The sequence below is a fragment of the Sander vitreus genome, chromosome 14, assembly GCF_031162955.1.
Source record: "Sander vitreus isolate 19-12246 chromosome 14, sanVit1, whole genome shotgun sequence".
NCBI lineage: Eukaryota > Metazoa > Chordata > Actinopteri > Perciformes > Percidae > Sander > Sander vitreus.
In genome coordinates this window covers 18,440,920-18,467,455 of record NC_135868.1, presented here as the reverse complement: position 1 = coordinate 18,467,455, position 26,536 = coordinate 18,440,920, and the positions used below count along the sequence as shown (strand labels likewise).

The 26,536-nt window shown below is 41.1% G+C and overlaps 3 protein-coding genes across 6 annotated transcripts; 1 reads left to right on the top strand and 2 right to left on the bottom strand.

Annotated features, from left to right (window-relative positions):
* Positions 1-679: 679 nt before the first annotated feature.
* ago2 (argonaute RISC catalytic component 2) lies at positions 680-14,885 on the bottom strand. Of its 4 annotated transcripts, none has more exons than XM_078268609.1 (20): positions 14,659-14,885; positions 13,127-13,174; positions 12,032-12,212; positions 11,472-11,592; positions 11,148-11,329; positions 10,720-10,856; positions 10,501-10,635; positions 9,691-9,778; positions 9,422-9,569; positions 9,200-9,319; positions 8,118-8,240; positions 7,827-7,960; positions 7,190-7,374; positions 6,424-6,583; positions 6,184-6,274; positions 3,981-4,175; positions 3,147-3,287; positions 2,747-2,848; positions 2,320-2,519; positions 680-1,844 (listed from the first exon to the last, which is right to left on the bottom strand). In XM_078268609.1, exons 1-20 carry the CDS (start codon positions 14,675-14,677, stop codon positions 1,736-1,738), a joined length of 2,619 nt encoding a protein of 872 aa, XP_078124735.1. In that variant the 5' UTR covers positions 14,678-14,885; the 3' UTR covers positions 680-1,735. The 4 variants fall into 4 exon arrangements, with proteins under 4 accessions (XP_078124735.1, XP_078124736.1, XP_078124732.1 ...); XM_078268610.1 differs by having other exon boundaries at positions 3,147-3,281; XM_078268606.1 differs by having other exon boundaries at positions 12,032-12,229; positions 13,129-13,174.
* A 2,803-nt stretch (positions 14,886-17,688) lies between these two features.
* Positions 17,689-19,503, top strand: dlx5a (distal-less homeobox 5a). The gene is made up of 3 exons (XM_078268389.1): positions 17,689-18,205; positions 18,622-18,806; positions 19,002-19,503. The coding sequence occupies exons 1-3, from the start codon at positions 17,848-17,850 to the stop codon at positions 19,314-19,316; spliced, it is 858 nt and encodes a 285-aa protein (XP_078124515.1). The 5' UTR covers positions 17,689-17,847; the 3' UTR covers positions 19,317-19,503.
* Positions 19,504-23,489: 3,986 nt separating this feature from the next.
* dlx6a (distal-less homeobox 6a) lies at positions 23,490-26,141 on the bottom strand. The gene is made up of 3 exons (XM_078268392.1): positions 25,360-26,141; positions 24,506-24,699; positions 23,490-24,257 (listed from the first exon to the last, which is right to left on the bottom strand). The coding sequence occupies exons 1-3, from the start codon at positions 25,664-25,666 to the stop codon at positions 24,018-24,020; spliced, it is 741 nt and encodes a 246-aa protein (XP_078124518.1). The 5' UTR covers positions 25,667-26,141; the 3' UTR covers positions 23,490-24,017.
* Between the last annotated feature and the right edge of the window lie 395 nt (positions 26,142-26,536).

The following is a 26,536-nucleotide window of genomic DNA, read 5'->3' as shown; positions in this document are numbered from 1 at the left end:
CATAGTTAGAAAATATAGACTACTCGCCTCCAATCAAGACTATAAAAACATTCGCCAGCTTAACTTAGTAGTAGAACTTAGGTGGGATGTTAGGAAATGTCTAGAATTATTTGTAGTAAGACTAAGTCTTAGAAGGCAAGAGAATTGCATTTAAAATCTGTATACAAATAGACAGTGTTAATTTAGACTACATGTGGGCCAGTCATTAAAAAAAACTGCTAATATTTTCAGCAGCCTCCACTGAAAGCTTATTCAAAATATACCTTATTACCAACATTATTATATAGTATAAAGACTCACAAAAAGTAATTTGCATAAAACTCAAGCGTTTGTGCAACGACTGCTCCCAATTCATAGAGCAAACACTATATATATATATATATTTTTTTTTAGGGATTTTCAATCAGTCAAACTCTAAAATGTTGCAGCTTTCACTCCACTGTACCGAATGGCTGGATATCGAGATGCCACACAAATATCCCGCTCTGACAAAGACACCGCAGAAAACACTATCCTGCTGCTATTTACATTAAAACATAGAAGTAGGGTTAATGTTTAAAAAGGAAGACATAAACAATTATCACAAATGCCTAAGTGTCTAAACATGAGTCAGCTACATGCATATTCATTACAAAACTGATTCAAATTAAATTAGGCTATAAAAACCAAAGGGAAAAACGAAAAAGATTTTGTCAAGTTCCCCTCTATGTTGATCTTTTATCAACATGGCTCAGACTACATTAGAAAAGGTGTCCTTGTTGGGAACCGGTCCCAATACACCATGTCGTGGCATGGGAATAGGGTAACTGGTGAAACTATTTCAGTTCAGACTAACACGAGAGGCAAAGAAGGGTACAGCTGCTGTTGTTTCAATCTATCTGAACACTAAAAGCCCTCATCCAGAATAAACTAAGTGTTGGTTCAAGGGTTGATAACAAATCTGATGCAAAGAATCCTTTGGTAATTTGTCACCAGATTTGGCATAAAATGGTCATTAGGACAAATACTGAAAACCCAGCAGATGTGGGCCTAATAATTCATAGTTTTACACAGAAATGACAACAGAAAGGTGGTCTCAAATGGCACTTTTCATCACATAGTGCCCTATGTGAATCACACAACCCTCAAATTCCTGATTGAAGTACCCATTTTGGTCAGTGCACTTTGCTTTGATTGGCTGATAAATAATGTTTGTCAGAGGAGCAAATCTTTAGGCATATAAACAGTGAACAGGCCCCCTTATATTTTGATGAATGTGATCCTTCACCCTTCAAGCACCAAGACCCTAACATACAATAAAAAAACAGGAGGGTAAACGGCTTCTTCTAAATTATAAATCACCCCAATGTATAATGATACTGCGCACTAGTTTAGAAATTGTAGATTTCTTCTATCAGTGTACAAACCTTTCCTTTTCCTTTCATATAAACATATTTCCTACAACAAATACAAACACACACACTAATGCACGAGATGTAAATAAAACCTCTTCCAGCTCAAACCCCAAGAAAGAGGGATGCCTTTGCATCTTACAGTCTAATAGCTGGCTTGATTTGGGTGGGTCAGGGGCTGAAGTACAATTGTAGACATATGGGTAACTGGACAGGTATGTCAGGTAGGGCGATCACTATGTGAAACCACTGTGATGCTATCCACAGCTGACAGTAAGACAGCGAGGGGTAGTGTGTTCCGTCAGTGGGGTCTCTCACCCATGGCAACCTGGGGTTGTGTGCTCTCAGGCAAAGTACATGGTGCGCAGGGTGTCCTGGTGGATCTGAACGGCCTTGGCCAAGGCCTGTTGGTCACGCCCATTACTCTGGCCTGATGTATGACTGCCCTCGGCACTGAAACAGCAAAATTAAAAAAAAAGTTTTAAATACACAAGTGTGAAAACTGTTTTCATTAAAGTTTCATTAGTTTCAGTTTACCAGAATACAAAAGGTGGCAAACACAGGAAATGGCTATGAGTCCTTCCCTGCATTCTAATACCCATTCAACCATACTGTTAAGTATGCCAAAAAAAGATTTTGTATGCCCCAATAGATAGTGTGTCAAATGCAGTATGCCAAAAATTCCAGGATGTCCTATTACATCCCGTCGGATTTTGTAGTACGCAGGCCAGCATGCTTTTCTGGCTATTCGGACCCACAATTCTTTGCGCAGCATATTTGAGCAAGAGGGTCAATGTTCAAGGTGCAATATTATGATTAATTAGTATGTCTCAGTTGTATGAATACTGCATGCAACAGTACATACTTTGAAGGGTAGCTACAGTTTGTACGAAAAGTAAAAAGAAAAAGTATGCGATTTAGAACTTACCTGTCGTGCTCTTTGTCCACCAAATGATAGCGAGCCCGGAATGCCACCAAATGGGCATAGTAAGCTGGTGCTGGGATGGAAACTGATCGAGTGCAGCGTACATAAGTGTGGCATAGCTGGTATGTTAGGACCTGCAGTTCATCTGAAGAGAAGTGGTTGTCGTCCCAGAGCACATGGTAATGAGACGGCCTGCTGGTACCCTGCAAGGCATAATCATGGACGACAGGCGTTGCTTTTCTGTCCACGAGGGGAAACACTGCCTACACTATCAACAGTCTTATGCAATTGGCTAATTTGGCAGACGATCCATTTCTTTTTCATGTAAATTCAAAATCCATTAAATCTGACCTTCAACTTTAATTCCTTTCCTAAAATAATTCACAGGCAAAGTTTCACTTTTTAGCTCAATTCCTGATTCAGAACTTACCTGAATGCCAGCGTGACTGCAAAGGTAGAAGTCAAATTCTGATGGGTGAGTGATTTTGGTGTCCACTGTGGTGCCTGCCGGAATGTTGCCACTCTTCCCAACCTGTAAAAAATTCATACAAAAATGCATTAGTGAGTTAGATGGTTGTCTTATAGGTTTGGACAACAAACTTAATTTTGTGAGAAGCAAACATAAACCACATAAGATTTTGACCTATACACAACTTTTTTATTATTATTATTATTGAAAAGTCTATTTCGTGAATGCCATATATGTGAATGCCATTTCCAAGTACAGGTTTGAATGCTGGTGTGTGCTAGTGTCACCAAATTACTTAGGATTATCTAGTTTGCTAGAAAACTGACAAAACTCCCACTTCTACCAATAACACAATACTGACCCTCTCGTTTCTGTCCATACAGAACAGTCTTGTGTGGTGTCTCTTCTGCACGACCACGAAAGTGATACCAGGCTGGTAGTCCTTCTCTAGTTTTATGCAGGCCTCGCGGATTGCCAGCAGTTCATGCTGAAGGACCTGCATCTCAAAAGATATTAAAAATTAACATGTAAAAAGTTAGATATAGGTGTCTGTGTGTGTGTATATATATATATATATATATATATATATATATATATATATATATATATATATATAGGAATTAACATTAAACTCTGCCAAGTACATTATTTTCTTGTACTGGTACTAGTGTCTAGGGATGCACTGATCTGATACTGACCCAAATAGCTGGATCAGGTTTCAGTGCAATAGAGCCGATGTATTCAATTCTACGTTCATGTCTATATGATGATTTTTGTTCTCTCCATACCGGCATACTTACGCTTATCCGAAGAAAAAAAACACAGCGTAGCTTACAGGCCGGTAGCATGCAGCCAACATGGCCTCTGCTTAAACAAACAATGAACGGTAAAGCATGTGGAGGGGACTGCATGGTGCGTTCAGGCGCCACTTGTAAACTCTTGGTGCTTTCAAGTGCACCTCATAATGATGTTGCCTTACACATAAAAGAATGATTCCAGTCCCATCCACACTGTGAGGCATACAGCTTATTGGCATTGGATCAGTAATCTGTATCAGCTGATTCCTAAAGCCCAGGTATGGGTATCGAGACTGAAAGATTTGAATCTGTGCATCCCTACTAGTGCCCAAACATACTTGTCAATATTTTTCTTATATTAATAGTTTATTCTGCATCATCCCTGATATGTGTATCACCTGGTTGAATTGGCCCTCAGAGATGCCATCGCGGTAGTAGATGATTCTGGTGGGCTTGAAGCGGGTGGACTTGTAGAATTGGATAAGCAGCTCCCTCACCATGGTGGCCAAGTCCTGGATGATGTCCTGACGGTGCTGCTGCACCCGCACTGTGGCACAATATCTGCTGGGATGGGCATCCATACTACCAACGACCTGAAAAGGAAATATCATTTAGTATCAAATGAAAGGATTGACTTATGGGGTTTTCTGCTGCAGCTCAGCCACACAATAACTGGTTCCGCCATAAAAACAAAACAATTACTTGAAAGAAGCTTAAAGTCCCCCTCCACCCAAAAATGTGATAGAGAGATAGATAGCTTTTATTTTCATTCAACTGTACATACAGAGTGCACGTATGAACACATTTTCGTTTCACTGGCTCATAAATAATGGCCTAACTAAAAATAAGTACTAGTCAACTAGGCTGCCCAGGCTTTGTGAAACGGGTGTCCGCCAGCAAAGCCTGCCCACCCATGGAGCTTTTCGCTTCACTTCATCAGCTAAGGTTTATATCATATTCTGCCTAAGTGGCTAGTAGGGTGTTTGTGTCACATTGAATGCTATCGCTACGTGGTTAACCGGGCTAATACGGGCAACAGTGCAAATGGAGTCAATACAGCTTCACTGTGGAAAACATTGCACCTCCCTGCGTCCCCAAACAGCCTGTATCTTGATAGATGTAGTAGCTCTTAGCGAGTTAAAGGGATACTTCACCGATTTAGCATTAAGCTTTGTATCAGTAGAAACCCGGTAGTATTTTTGAATGACCGTGCTACCCACCCTCATGTTCCCCTGAGACCAGAGATCTCTGTATTGTGCGTCTGGAAAAAAACCTCTTATGACGCAAAAATCGTCATTTTGCGTCATAAGAGGCTTTTTTGCCCAGAGGCTATGGACTACAGCCAGTAGTAGGACCTACTTCCGGATGTTGTCAACCCGCCCATAGTGGGTTGGACTGCCGACATTCTCCGAAATTTGACGAAACAAAACGAGTGTCAGCCATCTTGAATCCTCGCATAGCTTAGTGGCTTCTCAGCATCAAAACTATTCATCCCGAAGGAAATTGTATTATGTTTCAATTATTATTATGCAGGACACTTTATGACAGACGGAATACTCGACACAGCTTCGCCCGCCGGCTATGGAGACCAGCGGTGCTGCTCGATGTCTCTGGTCGGTAAAAGGACATCATCAGCGGGGAACGTTGAACGAGTTTGCGGGTGGCAAACTCGTGTTTGTTGTCTGCTCATTAGACAACAAACTGGACTACATCCAACTTCAACGAAACTCCCAACGCCCCAACAGAGACTGCTGTGTTTTTGTTGTTGTGGAAACAACAGTGTACCGGACTATCCAGCTTTTTTTCTCTGTCGCTGGGTAAGAGTGGAGATGGGCTGTGTTAACATGGACTTGTGCAGAAATTAGCTGCTTGTATCCAACTAAATGCTAACTGCTGGTTGAGTTTGTGACTATTAAATGCTGACCATTCTACATTCCACGCAAATGTACGACTGTGTTTATAATTGTGTTTACAGTCTACCAAGCGCTAATGCTAGTATGCGTTAGCTGAACTTTACAGAGCATGTGTGTGCACTAGCTAAATGTAGCCTGTTTCGTATGTCGTTTTTATAGATTTTAAATGTGTAACACCACTAGAGCCACGGTGAAACGCTGTTTCGTGTATATGGTTGAAATGACAAAACACATTTGAGTTGAATGCTGCCTCACTGTCTGTCTGTAACAGTAGGCGTGGCTTGGGAGTGGAGTCTAAAGCAGTGAAGCAAGTGCATTCTGGGATTTAGTGTCCTTCATCCATATGAGCCAAAAACACATTGTCTGGCTTATCTCGGCCTAGAAGGCACCAATTTCTATACTTTTTTCACATTTCTACTACATAAGTGACCCAATTTAAAGATATTTTTGTCTTTCCAACGGTGAAATATCCCTTTAATAGACTTAACTGTTATCAGTGTGGACTGGGGCATGTGAAAGCATCGCACAAGTTAGAGCTGCCAATCTACCGAAACACACAGTCGACACCTGCCTGCAATTACATCTTAACGCCAAAGCTGCCACAAGAAACAACCTAACTTAAATCTTACGGAGAACAACTTTAACTATTTTGTAAACGGGTAGATGGGCATGTTGTGTTGTTACTTACAGCAGCGATGGAAGGCTTTTTTCCATCGCCTGCAGGCGGATGAGTCACATCTGCACCAAGGAAGATCACTGGCTGCTGGAAAACCAATGGCCTGGAACAAGAATGCAGAGTGTAGACACAATTGAAATTCAGCACAAAAAATTATATTTTCAAAACGTGGATAAAAGTTGATAGGTGTCACATTACAAAGATATACTAATTGATTAATTTCAGGATTTCATTATTAGTATCTTCACTAACCTGCCCTGCGGGAGGAGGATGTTATTGACACCGCCCAGCTTCACGTTGATCTTCAGACAGAGGTTGGAGAGGGTCTGAGGTGTTGTCTTTTGAACATTCTTCACCTGCACACACTGTGTGGCCATGCCAAGTACCGTGTCCCCAACACGTTTTACCTCAGCTGCAACACACATCAGGACCATTAATAGATATCAATTAATCTGTAAAAGCCGGTAAGAAGAATGTAGCTTTATTTGGACTGTATTTCCTTGTGCTTATTTCCCAAAAGCAGAAATAGAAGCAGTACAACTTGCTCAGTTTTAGACCAACTACCGGAGCTTCAAATATAACACTCTTTAATCACACAAATCCGCACAGATTTGGAAAAGTGTTTTGTTTTAAGCAATGCCTTGAAGCTGCAAAAACTTTAGTATAAACATCAGGAGTTTGTGATGTCAGTTAGCATGACAACTAAAACTATCCAACCTTAATTGCATGCTGTCATGGCATTATTATTAAAGTCAATCTGATCTCTAAAAGTCAATCTGATCTCTACAAATAGATAAATACTTGCGAAGAACAGTGATCCATAACTAGCAAAATAATCATTAGCAGACATAAGCGATAGAAACTTTGACCTGTGGAATCAGCAAGATGTTTGCAGTTTGAAAGAAGTCAGTCAGGATTTCACTTGACAAAAAGTCCTGCATGTATCTTATCACTGTTGCAGGAATATAAATCATGCAGCACCAAATGACATAACAGACTGCATGAGTGGATCCCTCACCATAGACGGGTGTCTTCCCCGGTAGGATGACGACCACCAACTGGAGGCCCTGGTAGGTGTACTTGAGGTGCCTGAACATGGGCTCCACACTGTCCGCTCCCTGGGCGTACTTACAGAAGCAAGGCTGACCCTGGATGGGCATGCCTGCATCCCTAGAGATCTTCCTCAGCTGATCTGTGAATGCTCTGAGACAGATTAGGAAGTTGTTAATTCAGAGATTTAGCGGTTTAGGTTGCAAGAGAAAGTAATGGAAAGTGATAGGCAAACATCAAAGCAAGAACAAGTCCAAGTCCAGTTGTGAGCCCCCTGAGCTACCTTGTATATCTTGACTTGAGTGTTCAAAAATCAATAAATCCAACTATTTAAATGCTTCTTTTAGCTTAACAATACTGCATGTGGAAAAATAAGATTATGTTTACTCTGATGAAAACTAGCCTGTTGAGCTAACTCATTTACAGTTGCTTTGCGGTTGATTAATGAGCACTGTCCCTGTCAAAAAAACAAATAAATGAAACCACAATGGATCTAAAAAAAAAAAAAAAAGACAAAACCCAGATACAATGGGACATTTAAGTCTGCTCAAGAAGCACATGTACATAATGACATGAAATACATGCACTTTATGTATCTCACTTACTTAAGCAGGAGTTCAGTGCACTGCCTCTGAGGTGCAAAGCAGGCGATGGCCCACACTTTGATCTCAATGCCAGTGTGGAACTGTTTGTTCCTCATGTCCCATACTCCCTGGATTGGTGTGGCTATTGCTTTGTTCTGCAATTTGTAATGACAGCAGCCTTATAAGTGCTCCTCACTGTACACAATATTAAGTTATTCCAACAAAACATATTACAGATACAATAATTTGAGTTGTAGCTACATGCAAAGTACAGGCCACTAATCGACACATCCAAACTGGTGATCAACATACCCTGCCTCCATACAGAATGGAAGGTGCTTGAAGGACACGGCCATTCACTTCTGTCATCTCATCCCTCACCATCACTCCAAATTCACGAACATAAGGGTCAGTGTTGAAATTGGCACTTCTCATCTATAAAAAAACAGCAGTTGATTAAATGTAAATGTCATCTGTATTCCTGCAAACTTAACCAAGTTAAGATTTTTCTTCAACTATAGTCGTGTTACATAAAAGGCTTTTAATATAAAATGTTTGTAGTTTCTCACTAAAATCATTCATATAAAAAATACAATAAATATCACTAATCCTTAGTTCAAATTAGAGGTGTTGAAATTAATCAAATAATCGATGCATCGAATCGTGGCCATGGACGATGCTGCATCGATAATCGACCGGGCCATAATCGATTATTTCTGTTTACAATTTAATGTAGGCCTAACAACATTTCTGTTTATATATTCTGTTATGTTTTGCACATTCAGGAAGTGCCATGTGCTCAGAGCTGTAGTTTTATGTATCCAATTTATTTAGTATTAGAGCACTGCAGAATGTTGTGTTTTTGAAGCTTGAAAAGCTATGAATTAAATATCCTATATGGCTTTAATAGAAAAATGTATTTGACGCATTGTGATGCATCGAGATATCGAATTGAATCGCTGACATGATAATCGTAATCGAATTAAATCGGGTCCTGGAATACAGTTCACCGTACGCACATCTATAATATGATGGCTGAAAACTATGGTAGGCCGCTATGGTACCAGCCAAGTATGACCACGGTCATGAACCTTCTACTCCAGTAGCCAATCAGCAAACACCACCAAGCCTGTGCTTGGCATCAAACTGAAAAACTTGGCAACACGAGCAGAAACTTTTTCTTATCTCACTTAAACAGTCAACTAAAGTCTATTTTTGCAAGCAAACAGGCTGCCTAGCCACCGAATCTTGATACATTTTTGAACCATTTCAGTTCTTTTCCTTTGCTGCTAGTAATTTTCTTGACTCCCGAGTCTGACTGAATATTGGACCATTGTGTTCGTGACAGTGGCAATACTGTGCATTCAGTCAACCTTTATCTCACAACAACTTACCAATTTACTAATCTCGTCCTGGCGGTCTGGAGCTGATCGGGCTGTGGCACGAATCATAGTGGAGGTCTGATTGTCTGTCAGCTTTTTGATGCAGCGCTGTCCTGCCACTATGTTACACACCTGTAGAAACACACACACACAAAACAGGTTTAGAGGGAAAATCAATATTAAATTGGGTACTTTTTCGAAAAGCAAATAAGTACAGGAGGTAGTGGTGCTTACCTCTAGAGGTAGGTAGGTGTGTTTCTGCTCCTGTCCCACCTGTAGACACGGAAGGTGAGGGTATCTCAGAATGAGCTTGTACTTGTCTTTGAAGTACTGTGCTACTGTGCATTCAATAGTTTGGCCGTTCTCCTGCTGCAGGGGGAACCTAAGGGGAAGCACACAGCACAAAATTGAGAGGAAGAAAAATACAGCAATTTTTTTTTCTTCTTCATATAATCCGACAAAACTATCATCGACAACATGATGGTATAGAAGAGCTTTCCTACGTTTGGTGGCTGGCTGGTCTTCTGGTCACGTTGCACACTCTGTACTTCCTCTTCATCTGCCCACAGTGAGTGATCTCCACCTTCAGGCCTGGAAGGAGGAATCCCGATGAAGGATAACCAAAAACAAAAATAAAAGCTAATTTTTTTAATGGCCTGTGACAAAAGACCTCACAACTCCTTACTGGAAAAAACTAGAGTTACCACCTTGCGGTAGTATGCCTACGCCAACCAGTGAAGTTGCAGTTCACATCCATTTCTGTCCAGGTTCATATGTTATGTAGTGTAGACTTTGAAGCGATTTAATAAAAACGTATTAACTGTATTTTTGGCAAAACACACACACACACACACACACACACACACACACACACACACACACACACACACACACACACACACACACACACACACACACACACACACACACACACACACACACACACACACACACACACACACACCTCTTCAACCCAACAGACCAGAAGATCTATACAAGCACCACAGTTTCAAGGTGGGCACCCAAGATTAGTGTCACCAATTCAGAATCCGACCAAATGTCCAAACTATGGTCAGAATCTTCTGTTCCTGAGCTATGGCCTTTAATTATGCCAGAAAAGGGATTTTGCAGAACAAATATGATGTTGACCTTTTGGATATTAAATGTCATCACTTCATCATTGTATCCTATCAGACATTTGTGTGAAATGTTGTCATAATTAGCGTAGAAATTCTTGAGTTATGACAAAAAAACGCGTTTTGTGAGCTTTGACTTCCAAAATCTAATGAGTTCAGCTCCTGAGCATAACTTACCTTTGATTTCCTTTGTAAATTTCACTCGTTGAGAGTCTGTTAAGGGCTTCTGTTGTTCTTCAATGCTTTTGAAATCTAAGACCTCACACATGAACTCAATTACAGGCTGGGCTTTGTAGAATGCAGTGGCAGAAACTGCAAACAAAACAAGCACACAGGTAAGAGTCATAGAAACAACTAAACTTCACACAACGTGTTTGCAATCAGCAGGAAAGTTACCATCAATGTTGAGCATCATTTTCCAAAGGGAAGGCCTGACAGACTGGTGAAAGCCAAACCACACCTCTCTGCCACCACCGAGGGGGTTCGAACATCCCTCTGAGGGAGTGAAGAAAGAGCGGCCCACCGGGGTATACCTGTAATAGAGGACAGTCAGTCGTAAAACCTGATTAACATGTTCTAAAAAAAACAAAAAAAAAAACACACAAGTTATTCAACAAACTGGTTAAAATGTTAGAATGCCTTCATCACAGTGGTACATTCATTTGGTTTCTGTTTATTTGATACAACTGGGTAATTACTCATATTGTGCGACCACATTTTCACTTATTTCAATGGAGTTGCATAGCTAGGAGCATTTTTTTTACGACAAATATGGGATAATCAATCATCCATAAATGAATCATTGTTCAATAATAAAAACCCACCTCATAGAGGGCAAATGTCTCATGACCACATCCAAGGCTTGGACAGTCTCAAAGGGGACGCTGGGTAGCCGCCCTGATAGTGCCTCGTGCAGCGCTTGCAGGCTAACGCAGGACATCCACTTGATGGAAACTTTGAAGCTGCGGTCCTTGCCTTCACCAGGAATGGTTACCTCAAGCTCCACCTGTGTGGTAGATGGGCAAGAAATGAAAAAGACAAGAGGCACCGCTGTGATATTTTAAGACTAACATTTTTTAACAAATGTTTAAGCAATTTCTTCAAAAGTGGAGATTTTATTGTTGCAAGTTGTCCTGAATAATACATACCTTGTCTCTGCCTATGGGCAAGGGCATGGCAGTGTAGAGATTCTTCCTCCCGTCATATACTGGCTTTCGATCACCAAAGATTTGTGTTTTAAAGTGCTGGACCATGTGCTCCACAATTTCACTGAGAACAAAATGAAACAAATAAATTACATTCCAACCAGGGCTGGGCAATATATCGATGTTACATCGATATTGCGATATGAGACTAGATATCGTCTTAGATTTTGAATATCGTAATACGGTAAGTGCTGTCTTTTCCTGGTTTTACAGGCTGCATTACAGTAAAGTGATGTAATTTTCTGAACTTACTAGACTGTTCTAGCTGTTCTTTTATTTACCTTTACCCACTAAGTCATTCAATAATTTCTGGAGATTATTTATCAAAAATCTCATTGTGTAAATAACATTTTGTTAAAGCACCAATAGTCAACCATACAATATCGACATCGAGGTATTTGATCAACAATATCGTGATATTTGATTTTTTCCATATCGCCCAGCCCTAATTCCAACAACTGATCTGCTACATGCCAAAGGCTGCGGATGAAGTATATACACACCGGTTGACCCTCCTGGGGCATTTCTCAGGCTTGATGTCGATGTCATAATGGTAGACCTCCAGTTTGGGGATTTCCATCTCGAAGAAGTTGGCCTGGAGCTTGATTGTCCTGCCCATGGTGCCAAAGTCCGGCCGTGATGGTGGCTTGAACACATATTCTGGCACTGGGGAGGATGGCGGGTCTACAACAGGGGGGTCAAAAGTAGGAAAGGTGCAAATTGCATTATTAGAATCACATTATACAGGCATCAAACATTTCCCCATCAAGGCCCAATTAGTATGTTTTCACCCAATAGATAGATAGATAGATATATATATATATACATATACACACACACACACACACATGTTGTGTGTGACATCTCTCAACCAATTCTGCACAACCTGTTCAGCCATGTCAACTAGTAGGCAGTGGCGGCCTAAAGGTTAGAGAAGCAAGCGTGTGACAGGGAGGTTGTCGGCTCAGTCCCCGGACAGTGACTATTGAGGTTGTGAGTTGGCTGGCGTCAATGAGCTATGTGAGTATTTGGACCTTCCCAGCTCCAAATCAGAAGTTTGTTTAGATTCTTTGAGGTGTCATCCATTCTTTGTATTATCCTGGAGAAAATACACTAAGCTTTCATCACTGAACCAAGAAGCTCCATATCTGCAACTTCAGGTAGAACAGTGAGACTGTCAGGGCACACTCAATTGCCCTCAGTGCCTACTCAATTGCCCTCAGTGCCTTATCTTTGTGCTCCAGCTCTGTTCGTTCAAACAGAATAACACCCATAAAACCTAGTAACATATGGTGACTATTATCGACTAACCTTTAGTGTGTAAAAATGCACTGCCATTCAGAGAACAAAATTGATTATTTAGAAAGACATTGTTTTCTTGAAAATATCACCTACAGCACCAAATTGCGTGTCCAATTTCCTGGACAATTTCTTTTTTCAGACAGAAGGTTAAATTGTACTTCAGATGAGTAGCCTACATACTGTAATGTTTGAACAATGTAAAAAAAAAAAAAAAAAGCCAGATGTTGCAACTTACACTGGACACCAATAATGGGACCAGTTTAAGGCTTGAACGCACAAATATGGGTGAAGCTTACCAGAGCCTGTTGATCCAGAGGAACGGGGTCCCTCTTGCATCTCGGTGACTACAGATGATAAATATAACATGTTATGATGAATGCTTAAAAATCCACTTTATCCGATACACACTTAAATAAAGTGGTAAAAACATACATTTGAGTCAATTAAAACATGATAGAAATCGAGGTTTACAGCTTGACAAGTGAACACGAACAATTTACTTATGTAGCAAGTGGCAAGAAGAGGCAAAGTACATAGTGCTATTCATCTTTACTCGTACATTTCCATTGCAAACACTTGCTTCATTTCAGTATGCCTTGCTCTCTTATCGCTTCCACAACACCATCGTCCACAATCAAGGGCAAACGCTTATCAATATGCACACAGAAGGAATCAAGCAAGCTGGCAATCTAACTCTGCTGAAGCCACCCATTCTCCTGGAAATAGCCTGATCCTACACGCAAAAATTAATATTCTAGTACAACAAAGAAAACAGAGATCCATCCAGCAGCATAGAAAACAAACCCTAAAACAATTCATAAATTCAAGAGAAATATACTACTGATTGTTTATTCCTCAGGATAAAAACCCAACGACAGAGAGAAACCTTTATATAGTAAAAGCTACAATATCCTAACATAGTTAGTCTAATTGTCAAATGAGATTCAAATGTATTTATTTCTTATAGTGTCTTTTACATACATTTGTATTGTAATATTTCTATTCTATATGTATGTCCTTTACTGTTTACTTTGCTCTATTGTTTATTCCGTTTACATTACGGTTTATTGTGTGCATCCAACACTACAAGACAAATTCCATGCAAGTGAAATTTTACTGGCAATAAATCTCATTCTGACACTGTAACTGTAACGTTACCTAGCATCAGTCAAACTTCATATGCCTACTTCTCGTCATCCCCTTATATGTTCAATGTCACAAAGTCCGTGGTACATTGACAGAGCAATATGATGGCGTCGAGAATGTTTTTTCATCGTGGACATAAACGGTGCAACATAACTAAATTTACCAAATTTAAGTTGGATACTGTTAGCTAACCATAGCTAAGATTGGTGATGAGATTAGATAGCATGGTCGGCCGCTAAATATTGCTTTAACTCTGTACTTAGTGTTAAACTACGAGACAGTCATAACAAAGATCACCGTGCTTAAACTTGTATGATTTAACAATAAATATATACGCCAATCGATCCCACGTCGTAAAATTACATCGGGATGCTAAAGTAACAACAAGTTCAGAAAACGAGGCACCGTTGAAGCTAACTTGGCTAACAGCAGCTTCTTGTTGTTGCACGCTAGCTAAGCTTGCCTCTACTACTAATGCCTCCACTTAAGACTGGGACGACATGTTCTTGATCAAAGCATTTGCTGAGTTTTATTATAACAACAATAATAATAATAGTAAGGTAGCTAAATGACCGCAGTCGAGACTGTGTTTCGGCAATTTGCAGCTAAATGCTGCAACTAGTGTGTTAATTCTTGCTAGCTGCATCACTTAGCCGATGCTAATGTTAGCTGCACCACTTACCTCCAGCAGAGGAATACATTTTGTCGAGTTTTTAAGCGTGTGTCGTGGACGTACAGATACTCCACTTTATTTTGGACAAATTCCACTTAAACTCATGCGTGGTCGAAAAGTTGTATATACAAGAGCGAGAGAGGAAGCTCAGTTCGGAAATAAAGATATTTAGTTAGCCAAGTGGTAAATATTTGGAGTCTCTCATCCTCGGCGCGGCCCCATCCCCCCAACACACAAAACGGGAGCCGAGAGAAAAGATAGCACAGAAAAGACCCATGCAGGGGAAGAGAGTTCCCTCCCTTCTACTTCCGTCTTTGGTCCCGTTAAGCAGCCTAAAACGCCATGGTTCTACTTGTTTTTGTATTTTTATCTCACAGATGTAGCTATTTGTTCCACTCGCGCTTAAGTTGTTAAAAAGCTAGTATTCGTGACATCTTTCGAAGCTTGACACTTCTGTAAAAGAAAAATATAACAAGTACAATGCGTGCTGTTTCTGTATACATTATTTACAGTTTAGATAAACTGACATTTATGACACATTCATGCTATTAGTCGTATAAAGTGACACGCGTTAAACGCTTAAAATTTGCTTTAAGGGACAACGTTTTATGTGAATCGGAGGGGAACTATCTTGTTAGTTGAACTCTTCAGTGACGTCAGACGCACCAGGCGCAGTTTAAATCTAACAACAGCAAAGGCAGTTTTTCTGATTACAAAACAAAAAACATGACCCTGTATAATGTGGCATACAACAACACTGGCCTAGTTTTAAAAAGAATGTGAACCACAAACCAAGTTAGTAAAAACTTGCCACAAGCAAGACACCACAGGAAGAAATTCGTGGCCTCGATGGGGGGGAGTGTTTCCGGGGTACTAATGTCAGGTAAGATAAGTATTTAAACAATCTTACAACACTTAGCCCTGTTTACTAGTTCAGTTATTGATACAAGAAAAGCATAGCAATGGGTGCAGAAGGTTCAACAAGGCAAAGTAGTTTGTTGAGGTTACTTGCCGGCTTGAAGCAGTAGAAAAGCAATAGGCCTACAATTTAGACCAGATGTAGGCCTATATTTATTTATTTATACAGACGGTAGGCTACAGGAATAAAAGCACTGGTCTTAAAGGTCCTACGTCTGCTGCTTTTTGGATGCTTTTATATAGGCCTTAGTGGTCCCCTAATAGCCTACTGTAATATCTGTCTCTTTCCCGAAATTCATCCTTGGTGCAGAATTACAGCCACTAGAGCCAGTCCCATAATGAGCTTTCCTTAGGACGTGCCATTTCTGTGTCTGTAGCTATTGAGGAGGAGAGAGGGCGGGGGGCCTTGACCAACTGCCACTTTGCTCGTTTGAAAGCCATGATGGGCAAAGCAGAGAAATGGGAGGTAACCTTGCTCCTTATGACCTCATAAGGAGCAGATTCCAGATCGGCCCATCTGAGCTTTCATTGTCTCTAAGCGGAGCAGGATACCCAGGGCTCAGTTTACACCTATCGCCATCTCTAACCACTGGGGGACCATAGGCAGGCTGGGGGAACTCATATTAATGTTAAAAAAAAAAACTCATAAAGTGACATTTTCATGCCATGGGACCTTTAAGGTAAAGTACACAGTTAAGGAATGAACAGTATAAGAGACATTTTCAAAAAAAAACTTGAGTTGTGAAGAGAAAGCAATGAAAAAGTAATTTAGCCTTATGTGTATAGGCCTATGCCATAATTGGTATTAGTAGGCTAATAGAAACGTAGGCTATAGACTGGAAATGAAAGCATCATACTTATTGCAAATGTAAAGTGAGTGCAGTTCAAAAAGCCTGGTCTCCACAGTGAAGTCTTCCTTCCTTTTCTTATGCACTGTGTATATGATACTGGGTACAATGTACAATGATGGCTACTGGCAATATACTGGTACAATGTAATGCTAAATACAACGTATCTAGTATTGGTGATTTCTATCCTCACACATTTTGCCCTAAATAAAGCCTTTTGGTTTGTTCATTTTAGTTTAGGTTTTATTAAGCTTTTATTTAGAATAATTGCGTGTTGTCCTTAGTTTTTATTAGGGGGCTAATAAGGTGAGAACATTCCTCATCTATTTTTCTTTGTCAATATATTTCTTGTGGGTTTGCCATTAGGCTGAGCGTAGAGTGCAGCTCCCCAGTTTGCCCACTGGTCGGCGCTGTTCACCACTGAATGTGTAGACTGAGTGGCTAAGCGTTGATTTTGCATTCTCTGCAGCATGTTTTAAGATTAGATAAGATACGGCGAATCTTTAATTATCCCGTTGCGGAGGTTGGTCAATTGTAGGTTTTTTATACACGCCAATCAAAGAGCAGTTGGCATGGATTTAAAGATTGTTAGGTATGGAATATATTTTATATCGCACATTAAATATTGAATCCGCTGATAATATATTGGACATTTAACACTGTTAAGATGTAAGTCTATATTTTCAGGAATGGGCTAGAATGTCTAATCAGGTTTAGCCTATGTGACTATTAAAACAGAAAATAGTAACCAATGTGCTCAATAATAAGCTATTCTGTTGTATGTAGTCCTATTATTTATTTTTAATGTGAGATAATTGAAACATTTGATTTGATGCTGTCATTTTGGGGTTATTTTGGCTATTCTAAAAAAAATAGAATAACGTCGATTCTGATTTTAATAAAAATGCATAAATAAAGAATAACAAAGACACGTAATAGGTCTTACAGCAGGAGTCCGTTTTGGTAATGAGGTTTTGTCCCTCTAATTCATCCTCCTGAAAACGTCGATTGGTGACACGGCCAACACTTTAATTGCTCCCATTGATTGATAATATAAAAACACAACAATGCAGCCTCATAGCCCGGGTGGTTTCCCCCCTATAAGAAAACTGGCTGAGTGAAGTGTGTGTGTGTGTGTGTGTGTGTGTGTGTGTGTGTGTGTGTGTGTGTGTGTGTGTGTGTGTGTGTGTGTGTGTGTGTGTGTGTGTGCCTTGGCCAATGGAACCAGATCCTCCCTGCAGTGCGTAAGAGCGCAATTTAGGATTTAACCAAGTCTTTGCTGCGGGGCTGGCTGCAGTCTTCACCAGAGCCCGACGGCCCGAGAGTCTTTCAACAATGCCAGTGTAGTTTTCACACCACTTTGGAGTCAGACTGCCTCGTTTTTTGTTGTTGCTAATCAAATAAAACAAACTCACGCGTTCCCTCTCGAAGTATGACTGGAGTATTCGACCGGAGGATTCCGAGTGTAAAAACTACAGATTTCCAGAGCTCCTTTCAACTCTCCACCATGCACCATCCGTCTCAGGAATCTCCTACTTTACCCGAGTCCACCACCACGGATTCTGGCTACTACAGTCCCGCCGGTGGAGTCCCTCACGGTTACTGCTCGCCCAGCTCCACCTCGTACGGGAAGCCTCTCAATGCCTACCAGTACCAGTACCCGGGTGTAAATGGATCCGCTGGAAATTACTCGACAAAGTCCTACACTGATTACAGCTCGTACACGACCCCCGCCTACCACCAGTATGCTGGGTCTTACAGCAGAGTCCAAGCCCAGCCGAGTCCACAAGGTAAGGCCTGAATATTTCTCCATTATAATATATATAAGGCAGTGTATTAGTGGATAATCACATATACTTACTGAATAACCGAATTGTCAAATGTCATCTTGTTTTATAACTTATTTACTATTTTTATTTCTTGCATACAAATCCGAAACTGCAACCTAAAGCTAAATAAGGAAATAAATTGTCATTTATGTTATGTTATTTGAAACCACGTCATTCAATGTGATTTTTGATTAGCTTATTACGAGAATACACGTGCTTTCCTTGTTTGCCAGCATAGAATAATATGGTTTATGAAATTGGATTTTCTTGGAATTTAAGAGATATAGGCGACAACACCCACACAAAAGATTAAAAAAAGACAATTGCAATTTGTAATAAGCATACATGCTTATATCTTGTTATGATTATTTTAATAGAAAAAGAGATAAGCGAGCCTGAGGTAAGGATGGTGAACGGCAAGCCGAAGAAAGTGAGGAAACCCCGGACAATCTACTCCAGCTTCCAGCTGGCCGCCCTGCAGAGGCGGTTTCAGAACACACAGTATCTGGCGCTGCCGGAGAGAGCCGAGCTGGCTGCCTCGCTGGGGCTCACGCAAACACAGGTGGGATTTTCGATCTTTTTTTTTCTTAAACCATTTTCATTTTTTTAAATGTTTATAATGCCTCTTCGTTTAAAATAATAACAGTTTTGGTGTGCTTTGTTTCTGTGCGCATTTACGCGCCGTGTCTCTTCTGAATCTATTGTTTCTGAGGTTACATTTGAGATATTAATGCTCCTGTTTTTCTCTCTTTTCCAGGTAAAAATTTGGTTCCAGAACAGGAGATCAAAACTGAAGAAGATTATGAAAAACGGCGAGCTTCCACCGGAGCACAGCCCCAGCTCCAGCGACCCCATGGTGTGCAACTCTCCACAGTCCCCGGCCGTTTGGGACACACAGGGCCCCTCCAGGCCGCACAGCCTGCAGCCACAAAACATCAACACGACGGCTTCTAACTTTTTGGAAAACTCGGGGTCATGGTACACCTCAGCCGGCAGCTCAATGACTGCCCACCTGCAGACCCCTAACTCGATACAGCACTCGTTGGCTCTTGGAGCGGGGACGTTATATTGAAAAAACCCTGTTGTTCATTTTAAATCTTTTTTTCTCCTTCTATGGGACTCGTGTTCAAATTTCAGAGGAATATGCAATGTATTTGATGACAGTCATAGACGAAACGTGTAAAATGTGTAAATGTGTGCATGTAATTTATTGCATTTTGGAAGACTATTAAACGTTTAAATGGACAATGGAACTTTGATACCTCCGGCCTCACTGCAGTCTCTTGTTATTTTAACCCTCAGTTATTTACACTGAAAATCACGACGAAGACTTACAGACATAAATAATGCTTGTGAGCCTCAGGTGACATTTCCACACAAGGTTGTAAATCACAGCTGCTCCGTATTGAGATGGATCTAGAACATGTCGTAAATCTTTGTAGTTTTCTTTCGTCATAACACCCACAATTTATATTTGTTTTGTGAGTTATATATATATATATATTTCAGATATTTTTAAAATATTACGCAGACAAACTTAACAATGGTTTTGGACATGGGGATGAAAAATATCTGCTTTATGGGAAAGAATGTGCCTTTATTTTCCTTTTATAACTGAGCTCATTTTTTAATCTACATTTGCGATTGTGAAGGAATTACAGAACAAATGTATGACTTTATTAAACAGACCTTAAGCAAAAATGTGTTATTGTAAATAACATTTTTGAGAAAACGTCTAGTGTGTACCACTGTAAGGCTTAACTAATAATAATTACACATACGTTCATTGAATACCGTTGTTTCTTGAACTGGATTGATAATAGCATATTACTGTTGTAATTTCTGCAAAATATTATTATAATCTATAGTATTTTAGACTAATAGGGTGCCTGTAGAAGTCAGTGGCTCATTTCCTTGATCATACTCTTTTATACAACCTGATTAATGATGCTTTGTGTCCTGATATTGTTATAATAATTCATATTTTCAAATTAACCCAAATTGTTCCAATAATCCCACTGTATTTTGCTGTGTATTTTCCCTCATATTTAACATTCTGAAATAGTTGGGTTATTATTATTATTATACTATTCGCTACTGCCTCTGATCACCATGCACCAGAATGATCATCATAACCTATTGTATTTAAGTGGAGAACCTGTTGAGGCTTTCAGTTGGTTCCAGTTCGTCTGTAAAGAAAATGCATGCTTCTCGCAGCAGACAGTCTGCAGTCGCTCTCGCTTTGTGTCCCCTACAATTAGCCGCTTTGAATGGCAGAGAGGAGGCGAGGGGGGCGGCACGGAGATCTGAGACAATCCGCATTCCTGTGGGGGTAGACCGGCTCCAGAGCTCTGCCACTCCCGGCCGCAGCCCACCTTCCGGGTGAAATAAAAAAAGAAAAGGAAAATCCTTCACAATTTCACCATGTTATTAGCAGGCAGCAATAGCAGCGCCGCCGCTGCAAAAACCGCTAAACAAACCGTGCCAATATGGGAAACATTGGGGATTTGAAAATTGATTTAATTGTGCCCGGCCATATGCACAAAGATTATACGTGAGTTTTTTCAAACGAACATGTTGCACAAAATCCTCCATTCTCCTCTGTCTCTCTGTGTCTGTGTCTGTGTGTGTGTGTGTGTCTCTCTCTCTCTCTCTCTCTCTCTCTCTCTCTCTCTCTCTCTCTCTCAAACACACTAAACACTGCATCTGACCCACACACTGACCCATGCATGGTACCATTTCCACCTGACACAGAATCCTCTTCCTCTTCCTGATTGCAGCCTATACTCCTATACTGAATACACACACACACACACGCACATACAGGAGCAAACAGAAAATGCGCTTCTTAATCTAAAACGGCACCATTGTTGTTTTCATCTTAATTTCTGCTGTAGGCTAAACGGTAGTCTCTTAATTACAATACGAGCAGGTCACTGAGAAATTTGGATTTTTCACATTGCACGTGCAAGCTCTCAAGAACACTCAGGCGCACAACCACGTGCACACATATGCCTTTATATATCTCTCATACACACGTACATACGCGTACACTACTATCCCCCATATCCATATCTCTCTCTCACACACACACACACGGAAGCACGCATGCACACACACACACACATACACACACACACACACACACACACACACACACACACACACACACACACACACACACCACTACTGTCCCCCACTCTCCATCTCTCTCTCTCTCTCTCTCTCTCTCTCTCTCTCTCTCTCTCTCTCACACACACACACACACACACACACACACACACACACACACACACACACACACACACACACACACACACACACACACATGCTGGTGGTGCCATTATATCGAGAGCCCCCGTTTATTTCCCACCGAACATTTTCCACTCAGCTAGTTTCCCCCCGTTTTGCAAATCGAGTCTAAATAATGACAGTTAGCTTTACTGGACAGCTTCAACTGTAACACTCCACAATAATTATTCTCCAGGATTAGGGCCTCCATTATCATAATCTGGACATTGACAATTACCTATAATTTGCAAAGATGCGCTTGGTTCTTGATTGCAGAGGGCTTTTTTTTCAAGCTCGCCATCACTAAACAGTGACAGTAATAACAGCTAATTTTGCAGGCAATATATAAGAGCTTACCGGGGTGTGCAAACACTTTCCCACCTGGATTTGCTTATTCAACCACCAGCAGTAAAACCGTGCAGAGCTTTTTGGTTATCTATGTTAGAGAAGCGGAAAAAGGTAAGGATGGGTCTTATATTTTCTGTCCTGTGACTATACCTGATCTTAGAGGACACTCTTGACTGAATATTACTCTTCATCTTAATCGTGTAGTCGGGACTGTGACAGAGAAATGGAAACATTTAGCATTTTCCTAAAACTCGGATTCCTTTTTTTATTTGTTGGAGAGAATATTTGGATTGTGGATGTGTTTATGAGGCTACCGCTGAGGTGTAACGTGGTAATGTGTGAGATCTTGTCAGGTGCTGTATGGAGCTTTTATATGAGAAGCCTGGTGTATATTGCATCAGCTACTGCTGATAGAGCTCACAGAGCAAGAAGTGACACATACCTTTCTGCACTCCCCACCCCCATATCTGTCACCCTGCTGCACTTTTACATCTATCTATCTATCTATCTATCTATCTATCTATCTATCTATCTATCTATCTATCTATCTATCTATCTATCCCATCCAAACTCATCTGATATAGCTCATCAAAGCCTTTTTTTCCATCAATTTGCAAAACACGATGAAACGTGTCATTTCTGGGAGCTGAATAACCCCACTGTGTATTTTTGAGCTTTTGTTGATGTTTGCTCGACTGCTGCTTCGGGCTCCATGCAGCCTGCAGATCAGGGTGCACATGGCCCAAGAGCAGATAGGCCCCAGCCTGGGGGCCCATGCAGGTATAGGCTGAATGTGCGCCAGTGGGACATCCGCGACTTGACAGCTGCATGAAGCTTTTCAGCGTTGTAATTTCAAATAATATTCCGAGCGCTCACTCTTCTCAGCAATTTGTATGTGAATAACCGAATAATTTCCCCCTTTTGTTCCATCTGTGCTACCTCAAATCCAAATAAAGATGCCTTTTAGTATTAAAAGTGGTAGAAAATTACAGGTAATTATCTTTGACGGTAAAAACGCTGTAATCAGCGGGCTACATCAAAAATTACCCTAATTATGCCTGCATTTATGAGAATGGGGGAAAAAAAGCCTCACTTGGATAAAAACCCACAAATTGTCCCAAATATCTCCTTCATATTGAACGCCGCTGCAGCTGGCTGCTTTGTTCAACATCCATCCCGTGGAGCTTGGCATTTAACGGCCTGCATTAGGACGGAGAGAAGGGAGAAAACATTTTGTCAATACTTCTAATAATTGAGGGTGAAATGACAAGATAAGCTGGACCTGGAGCAAATGTTTTTCGAGGTGAATGTAGAGAGCAGCGGGGCAGGGTAAGTTAATTTCCTCCGGTGTTGAGTGCATTTGATAAATCTATATACTGTGGCGTTCTTAATCAGCCATGCACTGTACGCTTTGGATTTATTTAAAATGTTTACTCTGATGAAATGGGCTTTTCACTGAGCACTGTGTCATTACATTATGTAGCGTCTGTTAGAAGCTCGTACACACCAAGGGGACGGGAAATGGGCCTGTTATAATGTGATGTTGGCCTAATATGAAGCATAAAAAAGACTACAATGCATTTATGAAATCATTCAACATCAGGCATCTGTTTTGAGTCACGTTTTACTCAATCTGACAAAACATAAAAAGTGTATGTACAGCTAAAATCGCAGATTATATTTACAGACAGACAATTTGCTTGGTGTTGCATGTTGGAGAAACAACCAAAAAATAGCAGTCAGGAGTCCACCGTGGCGAAAGGCTCTGGGCGCCACAGCGCATGAAGAGTGTAAGCAGTCTTTGCCCAAAGTGGCTAAAATGTCACTGGTAATATTTGGTATATTGACGTTCAGATGTTGACATGAATGAAAGCATAACAAATATGCGAGCCCACTGAACAGTCATGTACGCTAAAAAAAAAAGAAAAAAAAAAGAAAAGTTAGTTCCCTTGATTGTGTCATCATACCGAGGCTTGGCTGCGTTTTTATCCTTCAGCAGAGAAGTAGCCGAGGGGTTTTTCTCCACTCCAGCATCCAGTCTCTGCGCTGACACAAATTGTAGGCTACGTTGGAAACTGCATGGCGGAGATCCGGAGGCCTCCAGACAGCTCACTGACCTTCTTGTCTCATCAGTCTATCTCTGCATTGAATCTTGATGTGGGGAGGAATACCAGTGAGAGTAGCCGGGCATATAGCTGTTGGCCGGCATGTTTACTCCTTTGGAAGAGGCCGAGACGTCCCATATTGGAGGGATGGTCGGGGAGCGCGGGGAGAGAGACATGGAGCCCGGCATAGGGTCGCTCTCGTGCGGGTTGCCGCCTTGCTTGAGCAGCTTCTTGAACTTTGACCTCTTATTCTGGAACCAAATCTTTACCTGCAGGAGAGAAGGGCGCGTGTAATTAGTGTAGGACGTGGATAATGTGGGTTAGTTTCTGCAAGTTTTCAGGTAGCCTATTACATTTAGTATTAAATAGAAATATCAAAACAAAAATACACAACCAAAGAATATAAACCTAATAATAATAATAATAATAATAATATTGTAATCTTTATTATAATTCTATAAATGATGGTTTCCCAGAGTTAATGTAAAACCCAGACAGTGTAAAGTCCCCCTCATACCTGGGTTTGTGTCAGTCCTAGAGAGGCAGCCAGCTCGGCGCGCTCCGGTAAAGCGAGGTACTGTGTTTGCTGGAAACGGTGGTTCAGTGCTTGAAGCTGCAAACTGGAATAAATTGTCCGAGGTTTGCGAATCTTCTTGCCTTTCCCATTAAAACGAATTTCCCCGTTTTCAATCACCGTCGTTTTCTGCTGCTCTGCAACAAAAACAACCAATGTTAGTATTCAAAACCACAGGAATGGCATATCTGCATTTTTGTGAATAGGAAAAATACAAACGCGTCTAAACAGCTGAGTGAAGGTGAATATAAATGCATAGGGGCCGAATGAAACCGTCTAAAAATTAAAATTCAGGCCGATCAACGTTGACATCTCACATTGCCTTTAAGCGCCGTGGCAGCCACAATCCTCATACGCTGTCATATTTAGAATATTGCTGGTAATGACATGTCAATTAAATGCTAATTACAACAGTCAAGGCGTGCGGGCTGCCTAATTTTCACGAGTAGTTGGTGAGGATTGCACGGTCGTGATGATCACACCCCGGGCATTAAAACGGGTTTTGTGGGAAGTGAGAGGAGAGCAAAACAGATTGGGAAGGTAATAGGCTGGATCTCGAAATATCCGGTGCCGTTTACGCACGAGTTTCTTCGATGTAATCGCCCACCGACGCTTGAAAGATCATTCGTCCGAATTTGGAGTGGCCTGTGACTTGTGTATGACACCAACACTGGCAGGGAGAAAGGTTTGATCCCCAGTACTAAAAAAAAAAAAGGTTTGCGCTAATGGTACTGGCGCCGGGAATGGACATGCCGCGGTGCATTTTCCACTTGGCTGGTGAAAAGAAGGTCTCTTACCTGTGCCGTCTAACCTTGTCTGTCCTCCCGTGTTGTTGTGATAGGATGGCAGGTACGGGCTGTGGTGCGGATGGCTCACGTAGGGGTAGGGTAGCGACCTGTTGTAGGTGTTGGTCCCGGTGTACGCGGTGTTGTCGTGCTGGTGGTGAGCGTGTGAGCCGGAGTGGAGACAGTGCAGCGGGTAGTGGCCGCTGGCCATCGACGGGGAGCTCTGCTGTGAGTGCGACTGCTGCCCAAACTCCATGAAGGCAGACTTGGACGAGTCCTGAGCCTCCAGACCGTCAGCCATCGTAGTCATGGTCATCATCGAATTTTCTGCCTTGAGAGCACTCACCCCCCTCTCTCTCTCAAGACCAAATCGTGTTTCTCTCTCTCTCGCTGTGCTGTTGTCTCTCTCCCCTCTCCACCGCGAACAGATATTGTCCTATTAACACCCGTTTTTTTTCCAGAGGCGTCTTTATTTCCCCCCTTGTCGTGTGATATGCTCACTCAAAGTGGCCTAAGGTAGACATAAGTTAAGGGAGAGATTTTAAGGTGGATTCTGTTAAAATTGAGCCCTTGCTTCCAGACTTGATGCAGACACTACAAGTAAAATGGTTTGTCTCCAAAGGGCAGCGCCTCCCGATTGGTCATCCAACCCAACGTCATCAGTGCTCTGCGCTTCACGGAGACTTGAGCTGGAGTTAACCCACCTTACCAGCTCCCACCACAACTATGGGGGGAAATAATATATGGTGGGAAAGACGCATAATTCCTACAGACAAACTTCACGCAGTAAAACCAACTCTTTTGGAATTGCCGAGTCGATTTTGTTTTTTACCCAAACCCCCCAAATTACGCACGACGCGCAACATATAGCATGCACTTTGATTTAGCCTGATGAGCCAGCAGTCTATGTGCCTCTTTTTCTCAGCCTTTAACTCCTCCTCTCCTCAGGAATTAATAACTTATAAGCATCTAACAAGCATCCCATTTTTTTTTTAACAATATTAAAGTCAAAATTGATTTTCAAATCAAATACCAATACATTATTTACAAGATTATCAATCTTCACAAGTTATCTATTGTTGTTTAGAAGGATAAGATATTTTGTATCAATTTTATTAACGGTAAAAAAAAAAAAGTATAGAATTATCCCAGTTGTATTTAAAATACCTTTTTAAAGATTTATTTTTTT